At 35.9% G+C, this 21,579-nt stretch overlaps 1 protein-coding gene across 1 annotated transcript; it reads left to right on the top strand.

Annotated features, from left to right (window-relative positions):
* The first annotated feature begins 14,325 nt into the window (after positions 1-14,325).
* Positions 14,326-14,915, top strand: LOC140748036 (uncharacterized). The gene has a single exon (XM_073080718.1). It carries the CDS (start codon positions 14,392-14,394, stop codon positions 14,761-14,763), a length of 372 nt encoding a protein of 123 aa, XP_072936819.1. The 5' UTR covers positions 14,326-14,391; the 3' UTR covers positions 14,764-14,915.
* Positions 14,916-21,579: the final 6,664 nt, after the last annotated feature.

Below are 21,579 nucleotides of genomic sequence, written 5' to 3'. Positions count from 1 at the left end.
ATGGTGTCTAAGCACTTGAAAACGTGTTTTAAGAGTAACTTATAATATAATTCTGTATGAAATTTTTGTGCTATGATTTGTTTGTGTGCTATGTTTTAAGGATTGAGAAAGGCGTTGGTAGTTGTCGTCAACCAATCACTGCCCTACTGCTGGGCACGGGTCTCCTCTCAGAGGATGAGAGGATAGGATGAGAAGGATAATGTATGATAAGGATATATATAAATGAGAAGGATAAGGCAAATGCATGTAGCTAAAGTAACTTTTTTTTTAAGATTTCTCAGGTATGGTTTCCTAACGATGTTTTCTTTCACCGTCAAGTGATAATTAAATTCGAATATGCATATAACTTTGATGCATGCTTGGGATTTGATCTTCAGACCCGTTGATCGAGAGACGTAGTTTTAACCACTGTCGTCTGATTATCACTGCTTTTTCCTTTTACATAAGATATTTTTGGCTAGGTTTTTTAGCATTCATATTATTGTAAATGTAGTCGAACCACAAAAAAGTTCTTAGGACAAAAGATTTATGCAAAAAATATTTTGTTACTAACGATAACAAAAACAAAGGTACGTTACTTAAACGCAATGTTAAAATATACAATCAATAATTACGACATTATGTGCGTCAAGAGATAAGGACAAGTATTGTCAAGTAGGCCCGATAAGGCCACTTACGACAAATTCCTCTAATTATCCGTAGGTTCTTTCTATTATCTGGACACGCAAAATAATAACAGTTTCCTTGTTCTTGTTGTGTTGCTTCCTTAATGACCCTCGGTGCAATTTAACGGAAAACTCGAACCGATAAATTATGCAAAGCTTTGGAATGGATTATGAAGTAAAATTAATCCAATGGCGATAAAAATAGTACACAACAAGAATTTACCCGACCGAGGAGGGTAGATAATGTTTTTCCAATGTATGTGGGTAGGTTACCTATACCCATGTATTGATTCTTTCTTGCCACGTATGTGTGTTGTCTTGTACCTACAGCGTAAATTGATTGACGGATTTTAACATATGAGTTGTCGGTGGATTCGTCTGAATTGTGGGAATGACATAGGTTACATTACATCCCTTTTCAGTAAATAATTTATTTTAAAGGAACCGGTTTTCCTTTTTATAATAATTGTTTGTTATTAAGTGTACGCAAGCATTAAGTATAACTAGTAAAATAGCATGGCGAATAAATTTAAAAAGATCCTCCTTTACTGAATTTTTAACTTTATTAGGCAACCTTTTGTGTCCCAGGCTTGCATTACATATCTAATTGAGGTCCATTCGATTTTACTTTCCTAAGAATAGGCATTTCTTTCATTTATTTGCACTTCAGATATCTTTACCTTTCTCTATTTGTCCTGGATTATTTATTTAACTTATGGCTCTCCTAATTCTGAGTCATTAATTTACATTCATAACCTTTCGATTATTATCTCTTATCTGATTCCTTTATTATCTTGAGGGAATTCCTTTGATAAGTCACTTTTAACATCGAACGTCATACTGAATGAAGTAATATGTGATTTGCACGTTTGCCACGCCCGAATGCTTTGTTTTGATTTGGTTTACTATGACTCACTGCTGGGTATGGTTCACTCACAACTGAGGCAAACCTGAAACATGTGCTGCTTCAATGTGGATTGGTGTAGGAAGGTAAGAACGGGTTGGTGGTTAATTGATGTCGGTAAAGTGGTAAATGTTTTAGTACCCATAAGCCCATAGTCGCTTCGAACTTGACTACTATTATGATGTTTACATTAAGGACCGTTCAAAGCAAATTCTGAAGAAAGGAAGAACGCGTGAAATCTAGTTACTAGTGACGACCGCGCTAGACATTGCTTAACTTTATACCAAATTAGTACCTGTATAATATAATCTATCTGATGATTAGGAACAGCTTTTCATGAACATAATCAACCATAAACAGATTTGGAGTTTTGCCGGGCGTTGTCCACTGAAGCGTTTCTGCATACGAGCATACGTGCTTTTGGTAGTATCGACGACTGACGGGTTAACTGCTTCTTAGAAGCTAGCAGTCATGAAGCTACAACCCCGCACAGTGCTTGTCGTATCTAGTTTCAAACGCTTTGGACAGCGGGACGAAACTGAACGGGAAGGCACGATGCAGATGAATTGTTAAATTGCATGTTTACGATATCGCGATCGCACCCCATCAAGTTGCTAAAACACGATGCGTCTTCGAGATAATTGCCAAACCGCCAATCACTATTTATAAATGTAGTTACTTAGTTAGCTAAGGCGGTAAGATATACTTCTCATGTGTAGTTAGTATCTCCCTTGCCCTACCTAACCCTGAGCACAGCAAGACATACTCATACTCATGATAACTCAAAAGGTGTACAAATCAGCCTTTAATTGATCTGACAGAGGCGTCTAACTTAAACATTGATAGTAGGTATAATCTGTGGCATTACGTAAACAAAGAATTTCCATGCAATCAATTTTTTGCAATAAAATGTATTTTTAAAAATTCGGGGACTCCCCGTGGATCAGTAAGACCTCTTTTGGTAGGTACCTACCTAAAGTAACGGCAGACGTCTCGCCCTTATCTTGTAGGCATTATTTACTGTCTCATCGGAATCTACGCATTTAAATTCTTTTTTATTTTCAGTCTTAAGCAATTTCTATAATTAATTCAGTTTTTTTTCTAAGTCATCAAGGAAGATACTTCTAAAATAAGGTAGTAGGTAGAACCATGGTAGAACTATGTTATGATGGTAATCTTAGCTTCATTTGTTTTACTCTTGGTAAGGAGATCGCTTCGCGATTTAACATAGTATGAAGAACCAACTTTTTCGAATTTGTGTAGGTAGGGACCAACTGTTATGTTTACGCTGCTGTTATGTATAATATATTTTGGGTGTCCAGCTGTTTACTACCTTTTTTTTCTTTTCGAGGGGGAAATTTTCAACAGGTACCCGACAACGTGGGAGCGACGCCGGGTTATGTGGAATTTTTACCGCACTAAACCCAATGTGGCCGTCCTCAGTTCTTGTTGGAGAACTCCGGGATTTCCGACGGAACAGAACCGGAGTCCTCCAAGCGTGATGTCCCGTTTGGGCTCTGCCCTGGGGGAGCTTTCGCTCCTCCCACAACATCTGGGGATTACGACGATATGCGACCACACATACCGCCATCCTTCCCGGGGTGGCTAACTGGACGGTTCGAGCTCCCTCTCTTGCCGCCCGCAACCCCGGAAGCCCCCTTTTAGTCGCCTCTTACGACAGGCAGGGTAATTCAGGGGATACCGTAGCCCTATTCTAGTCCCGGAACTACAAGGACAATCTGTTTACTACCTAATACATCGAAACAAGATGTAAGGTGGCGACGGACAGTTTATTAAAATATTTTTTGCTTTATTCAATATGTTAATGTCAAACTGTCAAGTTCATTTTCAGTTTTTCGGGCTAGCTCTACTTTGCCGAAACTTTTATAGCCTAGTGGTTAAAACTCGTCCTTTTAGCCGATGACCCTAGATTCGAATTGAACATTAATTATCACTTGCTAACGACGAAGAAAAACATCATAAGGAATCTAACAAACCTGAAACTTTTTATGAAAGAAATCTCAAAGTGTGTAAGTTTAACAATTTTCACTTGGTCCGTGCGGTTAAATGCTTAATCCGAGACCTAGTGGACCCAGCAGTGAGACCATAATGAATTGACGATGACTACTCTGGCAAATATCACAATGAGTATCACAATAAGGATCTTTGTTTAAATACCACTTATAACCCTATATCTTGACCCTATTATCTTTATATCAAGGAAGTTACCAGGTAATTTATCACATGCAGTGAGACATGATTAAATGAGTGATAACTTGTCTTATCCTCCAATGATTATGATGAAGGGTTATTGAAGCCCGGAAAGAACCTAACATTTATCAGAACTTTACCACCTCTTCAAAGTCACCAATAACATTCAAGTATGTTAGTGAAATCGATCCAATTTGAAACTAAATAAAATGGCGCAGAGTTTAAATTATATTTTGATTTCAAATGTCCTTTAATCAAAAGGTGTCATCGACGTCTAGACATAAGTATAATACCTAAATGTTGTAAAATTAAACAAAATAGGTAGTTAAAGCGTATCTGCCTATTATTTAACAGGTGATTGTAAACAGCTTAGATTTGTGAATTTTTTTTTTGCTTTTATGGAAATGTAGTAGAAAATAGGTACGTATGCAATTTACCTAATACTCGTATTTGGTAAGTAGTTTGCGGCTCATGGATATCTGGAACAAGAAATAGAGTAGGGAGACTTCGATGAATAAAGATCATTCTTTCTAAACAGCAGAGCGTAACAGGAATAAGAGATTCATGCAAAAATAAACCTTAATACAAGTAGGTACTCAAAACTCTGTTTCCAACGTGATAAAAATTTGCTCTCTCCGAGCCGGTCTGTGTGAACGGACCCTAAGTGGTGACTGATTTACCAACGGTACTAGCGCCTTTGAAAGTTACTTATTACATTATGAACATCTGTTTATATTTAAGGTTGCTAATTTAGTAGTTTCATCATTTATAGGGGTTTTTACCGTTACAATGTAGAGTTAGATAATAGGCAATTAATACATAGGTAACCCTGATAAAATACCTAGGATATAAACATTGAATGTTGTAATGTACTTAATACATAAACAGTCACTTGTATACCAGTCAATACAACTGGCAGAAATAACTGTATAGGTTATTTACCTATACATATACGAGTACGTAATTTATATGGTGACTACGAATATAAAGTTGTGGACAAGAAATAATTATTAGGAATATACTCGTATTATATTACTACTTATCATGAACGCATTATTGTCTGCAACTGCAAAGGAGACTAGGTGAGGTAATAACCCGTGTGAGATCGATGTTGGTAGGACTCATATTCTTTGTCCCTGTAGTATCAAGACGGTATCTACGGTATCACTTGCCTGTCGTAGCAGGCGACTAAAATGGGGCTTCCGGGGTTGCGGACGTTAGGAGTGGGAGCTCGAACCGTCCAGCAAGCGACCCCGGGAAGGGCGGCGGTATGTCGGCGGCATGCGGTAGGTCGCATACCGTAAACACCAGACGGTGTGGAGAGCGCCTGGACTCACTTGGGCGGAGCCTGATGGTGCAACACGTTCAGAGGACTCCGGTTGCGGTCCGTTGGAGATCCCGGAGTCTTCTTCGCAGCGGTGAGGATGTCCACCGGGGGGGTTTTAGCGCGTTAAAAATCCCACGTAACCCCGTGTCCTCCTATTCTTAGTTGGGACACCCTATATGATTCGACTCCGGAACAACACCGCCATACCTTCTGCCTAATAATAAAAGTGTTAAGGTGTAGTAAGTTTCTGTTTGGGGGTATGGTCAGGGAGATAATACTTGTCAGAGGCGTTTGACATAATCCTAACGGGTTAAGCATCTATGGCCGACCACAGGGGCTCTCAATATTATCTGGGGTTAAAAGATGGTAGAATTCTCCATAGTTCAACTCCGGTGGCACCACTACCAGACGTATTTCTGCCTATTAACAGCAGTATTAAGCGCTGCTGTGTTCTAGTTTAAAGGGTGTGGCAAGGAAGACATACTTTTCCGAGGTGTTCCAGCTTAGTCCACAGGTGTAGCGGCGCAACTGTGGTCGACCTCAGGTATGAATATCTAATCCTATCTGGGCTTGATTAGAGATGACCTATGCTCATTTGCTACATTTATCTTTAAAAAAGCCTTTAACTAGTAATGTGCATAGCCCAATTCCCAGCAATGGGACATAAAACAGGTCCCCTAAACGTTTAGTAAGAAAAGCGTGGAAGACTAGTCATTGATATTCCGAAAGTATTAGTAACTACGTTCGAAAAGAAAAAATAAATATAAAGCGATCTATGACTCTGTAGATATTTTTATCCGCGAGTAACAGAACAAACTGTTTATTTTAGTTGTGTCACCCAATTTCGTTTGCCGAAAATCTAAATTTCCGCATACTGTCATGCTTATCCGAATAAAACACGAATACTTTTCCGATAAAAACTAAATTGTGTTTCTTGATCTTTTATTTTTAGACCATTTCTTCGCACACATTTTCCTGTACACAAAACTTAACAAAGAGTATGCGCTCGTACTAATTATTATACGTGGTCACTTCTCAATGGACATATGTAATCAAGTGTAAAGATAAGTCTTAAAAAAAGCGTATTAATGAGCCTAAAGATTCATAATAATTATGATTGATTTATAAGTCACGCTTCATTTTAGTTCTTTACAATACCCTTGAAATAGGAACACGGTGGCGCTTGATACTGCTTAATTTTTATGCGAATTACTAAACGTTCTTTCAGTCTGCATGATGGAAATGGTCACTGCCGCTTATGGACTCCCAGTGACCAACTCCATAGAAGAAGCGTTCTATATGAAGCCGACCATTAATGTGCTACTACTCCCGAGGACTAACATGGTCGCCAGGTACGTAGGTACATCTGCCTCTTTCAACGGAAACGGAGAACTGCACCATGAGCCATATTATTTCTTCAACTTTTCAAAGTTCTTAAATTTTACTAACATAACTTTATGTAACAAGTAAGTAGAGTTACCTTAAAATAATATACTTAAGGCTTAAAAACGATCTGTCTAACACACTCGTCATTAATAGTCAATCTATCTGTTTTCCCTACCAGATTTTGAAAATAACAATTTCTAGTAGGAACCTATTATCAAATCTCGATCTTTGAGAGACAAGACATTGGATAGATTGATTTTTAATAACGACCGTTATTTCTATAATATGCATCTACAGTGAGAACAACATTGCTGTATCAGCAGGGCATTCTTGATTACTAATTATATTATCATCATTAAGCAAAATATATATCAGATTAATCAACATAAAGATTACTCATTACATGTATGATTAATGTCACTTATTGTGAATTACTTACTAGTTATTAAGTTTATTAAAACATTGTTAAGTAGCGTCAAATGCTGATGTGTTTCTTTTGATATGGTTGTAGTACCAAACGAGTATGTAGTTTGCCTGATGGCAAGATACTGCTGTCCATGGTCATCTGTGACCAACTTTATATATAAGAAGTGTTCTACCTGAAGCCGATAAATGCGTTGATATCCTGAGGACTAAAATGGTCGCCATATGTAAATTAGCCGGTTCTGATATTTTGGCGTTGTAAGGTAAAGAAAGTGCTATTTGGCGTTGCTTACAGATCTTTGACAACTACAACTTGGAGAAACTAATCATAACTGGAAAGGTCGAAGGCAAGAGACCTAGGGAGCGGGGCCTGGAGAGGTCGGATAAGATATTCGAGCAACTGGATGCCAAGGCTAACGACGCCTTGCACTATGCCACCGACCGCCACAATTGGCGGGAGCTCGTACGAAAAAAGACCGAGGCTGGTCATCACGATGCTCAGCTGTGAGTGAACGACTGAAGGAAGGAAGGACAGATATTTAACTTTAAAACAGTAATCATTTATTATGCAACAAACTTCAAGCTTGTTTTCTTAATAAATTAAAGTTCTAAATACACCTGATGACTAAGAACCTAGAACGTTCAAACCAAATTTGGATCAGGTAATTACTATGTTACATAAATGGTATCCTATCTATTGCGGCATCCCACAAATAAAAACAGTTTTCTCGGGACCCGAGTTTCCTCTTTTTACTTTGAGGAACGGGTCTGCGCCTACGCATGAGTCACGACTTTTTTCCTCAGCACGAACGGACGCGCATTTCATTCAATTCGCCACGCTCAATGACTAGAAATAGAACAGACGAGACTAGGTTACTCGTAGGGTGAACGGTTTTAGTAATATTTTTTTTGTAGACGTATGCGGTCAAATACTTATGCAGACATGCAGTCACGCATACTATCCAGACAGTGAGTAAATACTGTCCCTGTAATCAACCTAACCCAAACTAAATTTAAATACTACTTGAGGTCAGCCAGACGCATGGCTATCGCCTAACCCTATAGGACTAATATGCTTCATGTACTTAAGTGTCTTCAAATTAGTAGGTACCTACACAACAGTTAACATTGCCATTACAAGAAATAGGTGTGGTCCTGTACACTCTTTAAATTAGAAAACAACAATACATAATGTTGCAATTATAAAGCAGAATTAGATGTGGTTTTGCAGGTTTACGTATTTTTAATGCCTTCAATATACATCTTACCAAATCTTTCTTTATATTTGTTACCCAAAAAATCGTATTAAAATACTATTAAGAAATGTTTATTTTATTAGGCACATGATGGCAGGTTCTACTGTCCCACCAATTCTTTAATCTTTGCCCAAATAACCAGCCCATGCGTCTGCGCAACTATGTGTGCATATGACTCACCTTTCGTCGACCGATTATATCAATTTGGTAAGAGTTGCTTGTGAATCATGAATCATGGTCTTACAAAAATGTCACGTTAGGGTAAAACGATATTACGTGTCTGATATCAAAACTTCAGCATAATTTTGATACGTAATGTGTGTTTATGTGTAACCAATGTTGACGCAGATTTAGTGACAATGCTATTTAAGAAGTAGAGCAAGATTTCTGAAAATTAAATAATCCCTACTGTCACCTGCTGGATATTTTCTCTTGAAATGAGTAGGACTTATGTAGTTTGCAACGCTGTGACGTGGATTTCTTGTACTTTAAGAATTTTATAGATTTCTTGGGCCTGCAAATGTCACTGCCACACATATTTCTGTCTAATATTAGAGCTGTTCTGGTTTGATGGGAGATATTATTTTCCGAGGCGTTCCAATTGTATACTGAGGAGTAGCAAAGTCGATCTCAATTAGGACTCTTACCTTATCAGACGTCCGTGGACGAGAGTAGCCACATATCATCAGATGATCTGAGCAAAAAGCTTGCTAGTTCAATGTTATGAAAAAATTAAAAGCAGAGGTACATGCCTTCGAATTTCGGATTATTGGCATACTACTACTACTTAATGTTTGTTACGCTGAAAAGATAAAAGAAATATTAGTAATCTGATTATAACAGGAACTATCTAAACAAGTATTGAGGAAGGAAGTAGTTTAAAATATATTATAATCGTTTTAATTACAAGGAAAAACCAACAATAGGGTATTGGTCGATGTTATTATAATAAATTATGACTACTGCAGTTAGCCTATATGCAAAAGATTGTTTAGATTTGGTCAGGCAAAAATGTAAATAAAAAAAATATATTTCTGATCTGGGCGTGCACCCGCCCATTAATATTTGGAGTAAATAGATGGAAGTAGTAAAGGAAAGAATAACAGATGCATTATAAGTCGACTGACATTCACAATGAGGGGAAGGGAATTCCACTGTAAGGGAAGAACTGCTTTACGTTAAGAGGAGGCGTAGTTGTAATATCTTTAACATTGCAAAATATGTATAAAAAAATATAAGTAGGCTATGAGTACAGAAAGTAAAATTATCAATTTTAAAACGGGTAGCTAATGCATTTTGATGTTGACACAAAAATGAATCAACCATTGATATCAAACAGTGTAATACAATTTACCAAATTACACGTGTGCCTAATCTTTCATTGCTCACGCATTGCTATTTCCAAGAAAATATTTAAGTAGATACAATAGTAGGAAATTGATAAGAATAGGAAGTAGCCGAGGAAATATATTCGAATGAGGAAAAACAAAGGTGAACGAGATTGCTTAGTTTACAAGCCTGTTAAGATATCGTATTATGAGTATTTATTCTTAGAGCCTTGATAAATTGATGCGATACGATCGATGCTTATGCGATATAAGAAAATGTATTGAATAAGTAAATGTCTAAAAAATTCAAGAAATGCATAATATGTATGAAAGTTAAAGAAATGTAGGTACATGCGTTAGAGGTAAAAGACATGTACAAGCCTGTGAGTTAAAAGAAATATACCTGTCTCAAAGATAAAGGAAATATTGGACCTGTCTGAGAGTTCTTAAAGAAGTTCTCATAGGTGTTAACTCCAAAGTGCTTGGCCTGCATGGTGGAGCCTAAGTCTTTCCCAAAGATGATTGATGGCTTATTCTCCTTCATGATGCAGTTAATTACGATTATCCCAATTATAAGAGGATGTAATCTTTTATCTAAATTGGGTTTGTATATCGCTAGATAAATTATAAAATGTAACTTTTTTAGTCTGTCAACATTTTACTCGAATTTACTCTGTACAGTACCATAAGAAAATAGAAACAATAGTCATACAAACTCAAGTTATAATACCAAACATTCTGAACTTGTGAATGGAGTTAAAATGACTTAATCACGGTTACTTAACACTTTCAAAGGTCAGTCACAGCCGGCCTTAATTCGGGGATTTTTATTTTTAAATAGCAACACTGTTTTTGGAGCGCACATTACATAATAGGTACGCCCATATCCTAGAGACTTGAACACAAGGTCTTTAACACGATGTTATAACTGTATCCGTGTTTACATTCTAATATTGTATTTATATAACTGTTGTAGAAGAGGTTTTTATATAAAACATTCTTTACCGGATTATGATGGATAATGTTTTTAACGTATGTACTTTTGTATGTCTCATTCTTTGAAGAGTCCTGGGGCCCTACCACCATCTTTTAAAAACAATCATAGTTCGAGAAAGGTTTCTTTCAATATTGCATCAACATTATTTTGTTTCGTACCGCGACCTCCTTAAAACAGTTTTGTTTTATTCCTGTTGAGCGATGTAAACTTAAACTCTTATTCATTTTCGCTTATCCATTGTATAAACCATTTGAAATTGTCATAATTCGCTTAAAAAATAAATTTACTGCCAAAAAAAAGAATGGATAATTTCGACCACATCATTCAAAATTGCTTATTGTATATTACAAAAACGATCCTACTTTAACGAGGTCGTGGTACGAAATTTTAATGTATGATTAAAATAATGTTGTTTTAAGAGATGGTAGTGGGGCCCCTGTAGCCCTAGTGGCTTGACGCATTTTAACATGAGGTGTCGTTGGATTCGTCTAAATTGTGGGCGTGTTTATTTTATCCTTATTGTAATAATTCCGGTCTGGTGCAATAACTCCGATTATAATTGTTTAGATGATTATTGCTTCATGTTTGAACACAGATAGATACAAGTAATATTGATTATAATGAACATTTTATGTACTAGCTGACCCGGCAACCGTTGTGTTGCCATATAAATAAAAAAATGTTAAGGGTCAACGACCCTTATCACTTAGGGGTATGAAAAATAGATAGTAGCCGATTCTCAGACCTACTGAATATGCATATAAAATTTGGTGAAAATCGGTAAAGCCGTCTCGGAGGAGTCTAGTTACCGTAACTAATCTAGTGACACGAGAATTTTATATATAAGATATAGATTCATAAATATAATTATTATAGTGGGTATAGGTACATTATGGATTATTTTCATCAGCAGTCTAAACATTTAAATGTAATTTATACATTCATGTTGATGTTTTATATAATTTAAATATTTATGACTCTATATTTGTTATATGGTTTATCACTATTTACACTATCGGTTTATGGTATTTTTATGAGTTTATTAACCACAGATGACCGGGCATTTGGATAATAGATGATATTAATATAATATATTCTAGAAATCATTTATGTACGTTTGAAGGTGGCAGAAACCTTTGTGGTTCGACTCCGGAGGAAGCGCCATACCCATTTCCACCTAACACCTAATAACAGCACTGTTAAGCGCAGGTGTGTTCCGTGTTGAAGGAAGTGGCAAAGGAGACATATTTATCCGAGGCGTTCCAACTTAGTCCTAGTAATTATTTCTGTGAAAAATCATTCAGAACATCATTCGAACCTCTTGTGCCCGTCGTGGGGAGCCCTACTACCTATGAAACCACTTTTATTTTTAGACAATAAGAACTTATAACTAATAAAAATGAGACAACTGCCTTTAAAAATAACAAATGTCGATTGTCAGTGGACAGACGTTCGATAGATTACTTATTAATAACGGGCGTTAAACTAATACATTATGCAAATTATATTTATTTCCTGTCAATCCAAATTTGTCAGTCACATTACATTATGTTAAATAACTACTGAGTAATGTGTTCTTCCCATTTAGAGTTATTTACCGTTCTACACGAGAATAAATAAGAGGAAAAATGCGTGACGGATTGTATTTAATTAAAGGAAGTTGTGGAATTAAACAATATATTATGTATATCGTTATACATAGTATACCTATATGAACTTAAAGTTACATATGAGCGTGTTGTCCGTCTTTTAAGTGGGTTTTTATATTATAGGAGCAGTAGACATGGTTAGTCGCTACTGCCGCCCATGGACATCTGTAATCAACTCCAGATAAGATTAGATTCCTACCTAAGATTGGCTACATATACGTTACTATCCCTGAGGGTAGTTGGGTCTGGTATTAGTATCACACCAACCACTAGTATTACCACTACGAGTATTATCACACCATTAAAGCTGTACTACACAGCAACTTACACCACTGTTACGATGCAGCAATTTGTCAGTATGTCGGTGTACTGGTACACCGAACCACGAATAGCTCTACCAAAAAGGAAATTTTGTATCACTACTATCAAAGTTTTCTAAAAAGAGGTTATTGCCTTATTGTTATCCTGACTCTAGCGGTAGAGACCATATTTCATTATTTTAGACTATGGTTACTTTCAACTATATCTAAATATCTCTTCTTATCTTCATAAGTAGGCATATATTTTATATTTGTTTAGATAAAGTACGTAATAGCGATATTTAGGTCCCAATTACGCATAATTATATATTTGTTGAACTCTGTGAAATTAACTATAATCTATTGTGTTTGTGACTCTACCAAATGACAAAGTTTTGTAGGCAAAACATAAGATAGATAGATAATTAATAATGAGCTAAGAATGTTATTACAAGAAGTTTCCTTACACTGTTTTCCTGCATCATTAAAACATGTGACCATATTCTAATACGTCTTCATTAAAAATAATGCTTACGTATTTTCACAGTAAAACAATAATGAAGATGATTCTGTTCTAAAGTATAATAATTGTCACTCAGACGCGAACAATAAGATACGAAAAAATAATTATAATATTTATAATGACGACATTTACATAACATACAACTAATGACATTCTTCCGTCAATTTAAAGCTAATTTAAAAGCAATTGTCCTTTGAAACACATTTAAAATACACAAACATATTTTAAAATGCTTTGTTTTTTGCGAAGCATCATTATACGGTTTAGATTTAGGTAGGAACACATTTGCAGTTCACGATACATAAGTTAAAAAGTGTACAGGACTTAGTACCAATTGGTAATAAATTGTTCTAAGGCCGGTGCCAGACATAGCAGAATCATTTGAACACATGTGACCCCGGCGCCAGACATTTGAAACAAGCTTTGAACAAATACTCAAATACCTGTGCTTTACATGTGTTCAAATAAGTGTTCAAATGTCTGTGCTATGTCTGGCGCGGGCCTAAGAAAAGTAAATTATCGTCAATTAAAAGTTTTTTATTAAATCTTGATGAAGCCCGGAGTATAATTCTATAGCCCTATTTTTTTCAAACGGTACCTACATATACCTGTCTACTTACTAATTCTAGATTATATGATGTTTTACGATCATTATTCCAGTGTAAGCAGTATATATTGGTACTAACTTATGAAACAGTTAAACTTCAAAACCGTTTAACCGATCAAGCTGGGCATATCTAAGTATTTTTTCATGTAGAATGATTTTGATTAGTAGAATGATTTTTACAATCTTATTTACTTTAACTGGCCACATGACAACCACTCACGTAATTTATAACTATAAGAACGAAGTCACGGTTAAAATCTAGTATAAGACATGAAAAAACTATTAACTTGAACCTTTCTCGGCTTTCTATCCATTCGGTTAAACCCCGCTGTTAAAGTTTCCGTTATAAAACCATTCACAACCTATATCAGTTGATTATACTATTATTATAAACAATGAATTAATAAATTCTCAGAAACGTGATACAAATATGTGATAACTGAATATGCAATATCAAGTGTTTACAAAACTGCAAATATTATAAAACATCAAAACAAATATGGCGGAAAACCTGTTTCTCGCAATCATAACAAGGGTTTTATAAAGGCCATTAAAGAGTAATTCACCTCTGTCAAATTCGGGGGAATAACTATAATAGACGAAGCTTAATTTCCGTGTAAAACGAAATCACAGCTATTGCTTCGGCGCTTGAATGAATGAGTGACGCATCGCGAGGGGATTCCTTATCGCGTCGCGTGCGCACCGGGCGGCTTATATACCAGCCGTGTTCTAAGTTCAAACCATTCTCACGCTAACGCTCGCTGAAGCTACACGCGCCTTGAATAATCTGAAATATTTATAAAAATAAAAATCAAAATGAAGAAATACTCAGTTCTCGGCAACAAGAAGAGGGTGACCATGGAGACAAACCAAACCCGCCTGAAAGTCATTGGGAACAATTGTATCGTTCGAGTGACGAACAATCAGGGAGACATCGAAGTGATAGGCAACGATTGCCGCGTGGAAGTGAAAGATAACTACGGTTCGATCAACTTTGTCGGTAGTGGAGGTCTCGTCACAGTCACCAAGCGCTGGAAAGGCGACAGAGTGACGCTGGTTGGACCGAACTGCCACCTCCAAGTGGACGGCAAGGAGAAGCCGATGCCGTCGTACGAAGCCCAGCTGTCGCCGTTCAGCAAGGAGCTGGATGACGTCATCGACTCCATCTTCACCTTCGTGATGCGTTGAGGAACAATGGTGAAGAATAGTGTTGTGCTGTGAATCTCTTCTGAGAAGAGAATGTGCCAATCCGGTTCTACGGACGCTTTCATATTGTGGAGCCCGCGGTTGATGAACTTTGCGGATATGATTTTTTTGTGCCATTAAATTGCTTTGATGAACACATTCTTTCTCTATACATCCGTCACTTTGTCAATACTAATTCTTATTCTAGTGCAATAAGATTCAATGTTTAACTAGCAAGTTGACCGCTGCCAGGTAAAGTCCCCTAACGGTGATGTCCGGTTACTATTATAAAACTGGTTTTAGTCGGAAATTTAAATCACCCGAATATATTAATATCATTAGCATATTTATATAATGTCTGTGATTCTGTTATCTAATAAATATTCAATCAATATCAAACAACGAACAAAGAGGTATTGTTAATGTGGAATTTGGAATAGTTGAAGAAAAGTATTTTGTGTACTTACATTACAATTGGTTTTAGTAACAATAATTTTAAAAATTACATTAATTAAATCCGACATGATAATGCATTATTGATTTAACTTTTCGAGGACTTTAAATATACTAAGAGCACTTATCACAAATTCGTATAAATAATCAAAATGGAATTGGATCCAAATAATTAGATCCAATCATCCCTTTCTATCCATAGTAAATACATACCTTTCATAAACACACCCTACACACTTTATTTTATCTACATAGATATTTCAGGAATGCCAACTCAACAATGGAATTAATTTTAATTTAGGAGTACAAATTTGCATTAAACAATTACTATAATAATATACAGTATATATATTACATTAATATGAACTGAAATTTGTCAATATTAATTAGACAATAGGTGTAATTACCAATTAATCAAACCTTATAGATACTAAGATAAGATAACCCATGTAATTATTTGATAAAAATAATTAAAAATGGTATAATTAGAAAATAATTGCAGTAAAAGACCTATGTTTATGATAAAATAGTCACCATCACTTTCCACAACATACTTTTCTGTAAATACTTTTACAGACAGTCAAAATTTGAAATACCTGTACAAAGACAGTAGGTAGCTATATCTAATATATAAAATTCTCGTGTCACAGTTTTCGTTGCCATACTCCTCCGAAACGGCTTGACCGATTGTGCTGATCCGGTATCTATGAGAATCGGCCAACATCTATTTTTCATCCCCCTAAATGTTAGGGGTAGTACCTACAACCCTAAATTTTTTTTTTAATTTATATGGCAACACAACGTTTGCCGGGTCAGCTAGTTCATTATAAATTTGTGCATTCGATTGAATCATTCTCTGAAATCGGCAGAAAATTTGCGAATTTAATTTTCCTGTCTATATTTACAGCAACACAGAGGATATAAACACTTGGGTCATTAAACCGACAATATGAAAATACAACATAACCTTTTGAAGCAATCAATAAGTTCTGAAAACATTTATGCTGTTTACTTTTCATTATTGGGGACATTAGGAGTAAAATGTTATTGCCATAATCGCTGAACCTGAATTATATGTAGTTGGAACTCTTTGCAGAGTGACTGCAGTGGCGCTACCTTCATGCTTTTTATATCATTTCATAATATGACAGCAACGTCATGTATTGAATTATTATACTGCATTACACTGGTTTACAGTTGGTGAGTCCTATCTTATGAGTACTTAACACCAGGTGCACTGCATATTTGATGCTTCGAGTAATAAAAAGTCAGACGGAGGCGTGGGCGTGGCGGCCACACTTCCACAATTGAGTCTCATTTATAATTATTATGACCTCAAACTCTCTGCATTGGATCTGTGGTCAATTAAATGTGTCAGGAATCAAATAGTACATCGAGAATATTCCGAAGAAATATTGACATATATTTTCGTGTTTTTTGGTACTCTCTAGAAATTTTATAAAATAAAGTATTATTTTAAGTAGTTAGTTTAACGTTTTTAGTTCCATTAAGGATTGGTACTCGTAATACGGAGTAGGTGCTCCAAATTATTAACATTTAGATGAAGTATTATTGTCATTCACATTTTTGACCCATGAATATAACTCAATATAGCTTCTCATACAATTCTTCATAACTACTAATTATGTTACCTATAAAAGCTAAAAAACCGACCCATTTTCTATTCCATAGATCCAATTTAGATTGGATGTCCATTTGCTAATTCTCTGGCCAAAGATACGCTGTTATTATCGGCTCCACTTACGTCTATCGGTTACGTTCGTGACTGGGTCCAATTTGAAGTCATGGTTAACACATTTGTTCAATTACACCGTAAACTGACAGGACAAACAAACGTGCTGCTCTTAATTATGCATCTAAACATGTACCTACATAAAGGTATTAAGTTAGTATGGTTCGGGGAGGCACCCCTAATAGACGGACTTTTGAAGGTGGTAGAACCCTTTATGGTTCGACCCTGGCAGCACCACCGCCACAGCTATTCTGACTCATAACAGCAGCGTTAAGCCGTGCTTTGGTCTGGTTTGAAGGGTGTGATAAGGGAGATAAACTTTTCTGAGGCTTTCCAGCCAGTCCTCAGGGGCAGCGGCGCATATGTGAGTGACCTCAGCTAGGAATATCAAATCCTATATTATAAAAAGATCCCATTTTTAACGAGAAGTTCTGCGTTTTGATGGAAGGATATGTCCACTTAATGATAAGTGTTTACTGCCACTTGTGAACATCTGTATTCATCTTCATATCAGATTCCTGGAGTCGATTACAGACGCGTTGCCACTTCGTCGCCTCATACGCAAGTCAGCCCGCTTTCACACTCTTCTACCGAAACGCAAGTACTCGAAATAATGAAGCTTTGATCACGAAGAACTTCTACTACTTTATGCTGGTATATGGTAGTAATAGCAAAATTAATCTTCATGAAATGAAAATATCAAAGCAGATTTTTTATTACCACCACTTCGCATGGTGAAGAACGCTTGACGTGACGTGTCGTGACGCTTCTCCGTTATGGAGAAGCGGCAAAGAAACTCGATAAAATACATATTAAAAAAACACATATCACCACCACCATATCACCTTACCTTTGGAGCTACTTCAGACCACCCAATTTTGTCCGTCAAATAATCACTAGTTTTATGATACACTTTTTTATACAGGGTTTTAAATAACATGTTTAAACGTTTCTGGGAAATTCCTGAAATGATTTTTTACGGCTACTCTCTATAGCTATGCAATTGAAAGTCACTCCTACCATACTAAATAGTAATTTAAAATAAGTGGGTACTATGACATAATTTAATATGTAAATCAGTAAAAAACAAACCAAAAAGTTCAATGTTAGCTATGACAAATATGATATAATCTACAAAATTATTTATTCTTCATGATATTCTTGGAAATAATAATGTTAAACTGTAAAATTCGTTCATAAGGTATTCGTCATGACAAATATTGACATATTTGATACGCAATCGTCATACTACGGCCTCATAGTGAAATGTTAAAAGCATGACTAATAAAGCAAACGAACTGACAAAATATTTGCTGATAAAGATTACTTACACGGTTTTTATATTTTTACCCAACTGCTGTATAACATTATTTTATGTAATGATATTATAGGAGTAGCAGACGAGCATGCAATTCCCCTGATGGTAAGTGACTACTGCCGCCCATGGACATCTGTAATCAACCCCAGATACGTTTATATATTCCTACCTGAGGTCGGGCACAGATATGTTGCTACCCCTAATTACTGCCGACTAAGCTGGTCCGCCTCGGAAAAGTATGTCTCCCTTACCACACCCTTCAAACCAGAACACAGCAACACACTGCTATTATGAGGCAGAAATAAGTGTGGCAGTGGTGCCGCCGGAGTCAAACCACAAAGGATTTTTTTTTTGAATGTAGGTACGTGTATACAGGGTGTCTGGTCACCTGTATTGTAAAGTGTGGTTAATTTTATCGACAAATTACCTGTATTTTCTATAAAATAGTAGAGCACATACTAAAATTAGACAAATTGTTGTTTTAATATATGTGTAATAGGGGATGAAGACACTTTTTATCCGTTGAGCGGATGGGTGGATGTTGTTTCTAATCCTCATCTTCTACTATTTATAAATAGTGGTTTAGTAAAAAGGTTAATACTTATTTAAAAAATAGATATACAATTCTTAGGTCTTTTGCCGATTTGGAGTCGAAGATGGGCGATATCCGCGGCAACAAATATATAATTTTTATCCGAAAAATTATAAATGACATGTTTATGTAGATTTCACGCTTAAATTCGAAAAATGTGTTTTTTACCTGAACATGACTCAATCTAGAGAGGAAACTTCAAAACGCTAACATGATTCAGATTAGATTGGCTCAAGTAGAGCACTGATTGCTCTGAATAACAATTCTATTACGAACAACCAAGCAATTTTTGCCCTTAAAACATGAGTGCAAAGGGATAGTATCGTGTGGCATGGCATAGAACATCTCGAAATACATACGTCAACTGTATTGATGGGTAATGGATGATTCGTTATTATGGAATCCCCATTGTCGTTTTCAGGGAATTTTTTATTTAATGTATGTTCTAAATGACCATGCATCTTATCTGATAGAGATCTTTTCGGTAATAGATATTTTCAAAGTCTACTTAGATTTAGTCTACTGATTAGAGAATTTTGAATCCTTAATCCGTTTTGAATCCTTAAGACCTTTCCGATTTTTATTTTACATACATTTTTTTATTTTTGGATGTCAAGGAGGGTTCCTGCGACGCCAAGTCCTAGTTTGTGGAGTCGCAATTCTTATCCCCTCGCCATTTTGAAAAAGGGGTCGTTTTCGCGCTCTATAAAACAAAGTATTAGCACAGTACAAATATGGATATATCCATATTTCTACTGTGGTATTAGTCCCACAGAAAACATATAAGAACAATTAGACTCAAATTGAACTATCTACAAATTTCTTCCTAAACGTTTATTGTAGAAGCAAAATGTTCAAAGTTATCATGAAAATAGATCAAAATTTTGGAAGACATTAATTTTTATAACTTTTCTTCTTAGGAATAACGATTCTATTTTTACATCACCTTAGGCTGGTACTTCGTAATGTTTTAACCTTTTTAACCAATAGATACAAAAGAGATAGACGACACTGATGATATAATGGTACCTACTGTTTCATCATTATATACGAAACTCTGACCAGTCATATACAGTAATTACTCTTCAAAAACAAAGTTAACAATACCAGTAGGTACATAACAGAAAAATTACATCCGTTTGAGTGGAAATCCCCTGCTAACAGTGCAATGAGAAATGTATGTTACGCGATCTTATAATCTAATCTTTGTAATTTAGATGACCATGTGGCTAGTAAATAAGTCACTGTTTAACAGATATCTATTTAATATAGAAGCAAATAATCATGAGTGTCAGTGGCCAATACCATCCAAAAACAATTGTAATAAACTCCGGATAGAATTGGAGTTCCACCTAGTTAGAAAATATATACGCCTAAGGACAAAGTGGGACCGCCTAGTATAATTGTATGTCTATTACTTAATAATGAATAGTCTTTAATCAGAACAGTATAGGTCAGGGGTTCCCAATCTTTTGTAACCCGCGGCGCAGTTACAAGTTAAATATTTTTTCACGGCGCCCTGTCCTAGCTAATTATTTGAAGAAGACAGTCGAAAGAAATAGGTACAATAATAGTAGTTACGTTAGGTTGATCTAAACGAAAATTAAAGCACCACAATATTAAAATTGTACAATATGTTATTATAAGATACTTTAAACAGAAAACAACAAGAAAGACTTGAGAAAAAACAAAAATTAAATACGATATTTATTCAGTCAAATCAACGTGAACCAAAACGCCAATATTTGTGGTGTACAATAATTAGAGGATCGACTCACGGCGCCCCTCTTTACTTTCTACGGCGCACCAGGGCGCCGCGGCGCACACTTTGGGAACCCCTGGTATAGGTATTTGTGTATCTCGTACAGTTTTCAATCAGAACACAGCAGCGCTTAACATTGCGTAGTCAGAAACTGGTGCAGAAAAAGGCTCTACTAACTTCTGATATTAAAAACCATTACCAATGAAAAAGCTAATTAAGTGCGGGTTCGTTATCCATTGGGTACTGTTCAATTCTGGACATAGGTATTTTCTCTGACCCATAGTCCACATTGATTGCGAATTGGTTTTAGTATAATTCTTACATATTCAAGAATATGTATTTTAAAAAGCGCCACAGATCAGGTAAGAATCAGGTGCGCTGATGTTCTAACGATGTTTTCCTTCTTCGTTTAATTAAGTGATAATTAATTTTAATACGAAACTTGGTCCCCTTACTGACAGCCCGGGCTTTAGTCACTGCTTGGTTAGGTAGGTTAGTTTGGTTTGATTGACTTTAAACGTATCTACTTAGACATCAGGCATACCAATCTTGTATGGTAGATACTCCCTCTCATTGGACAAAGCAATGTTTTTTCCTTTCTTATCAATACTACTCGTACCTAAGAATTTAACTTTACTAGTCTATTTCCTGGCGATTATTAGCTAGAATTGTTCAAGGCAAATGAAGGCATAGGGCAATAACCATTTTCTAGGCATTCCTGCTACCTTCACCGCATCCGGTTCGTGAGATTGTGGTCGCATGCCTAATGCCTATATAAGAAAACTTCTTTGAAAACGTTATGGTACGTTTGAAACGTAAGGTAACGTATATTATATTACCTTCAACATTAAACCAAGTGATCATTAATTTTCTCATATACACATAGGTACTGTACTGTTTGTGTTTCACCTCTTGTTAGAATATCGGCTCATTGCTGTACA

The sequence above is a fragment of the Epargyreus clarus genome, unplaced genomic scaffold (assembly GCF_041222505.1).
Source record: "Epargyreus clarus isolate Ecla_fem2 unplaced genomic scaffold, WU_Ecla_fem_2.2 ptg000015l, whole genome shotgun sequence".
NCBI lineage: Eukaryota > Metazoa > Arthropoda > Insecta > Lepidoptera > Hesperiidae > Epargyreus > Epargyreus clarus.
Note: the sequence above shows the minus strand (reverse complement) of the source record. Positions and strands in the feature narration are given on the sequence as shown.

Coding starts and splice junctions, on each gene's coding strand:
- LOC140748036 (XM_073080718.1), top strand. CDS start 14,392: ATGAAGAAATACTCAGTTCTCGGCAACAAGAAGAGGGTGACCATGGAG.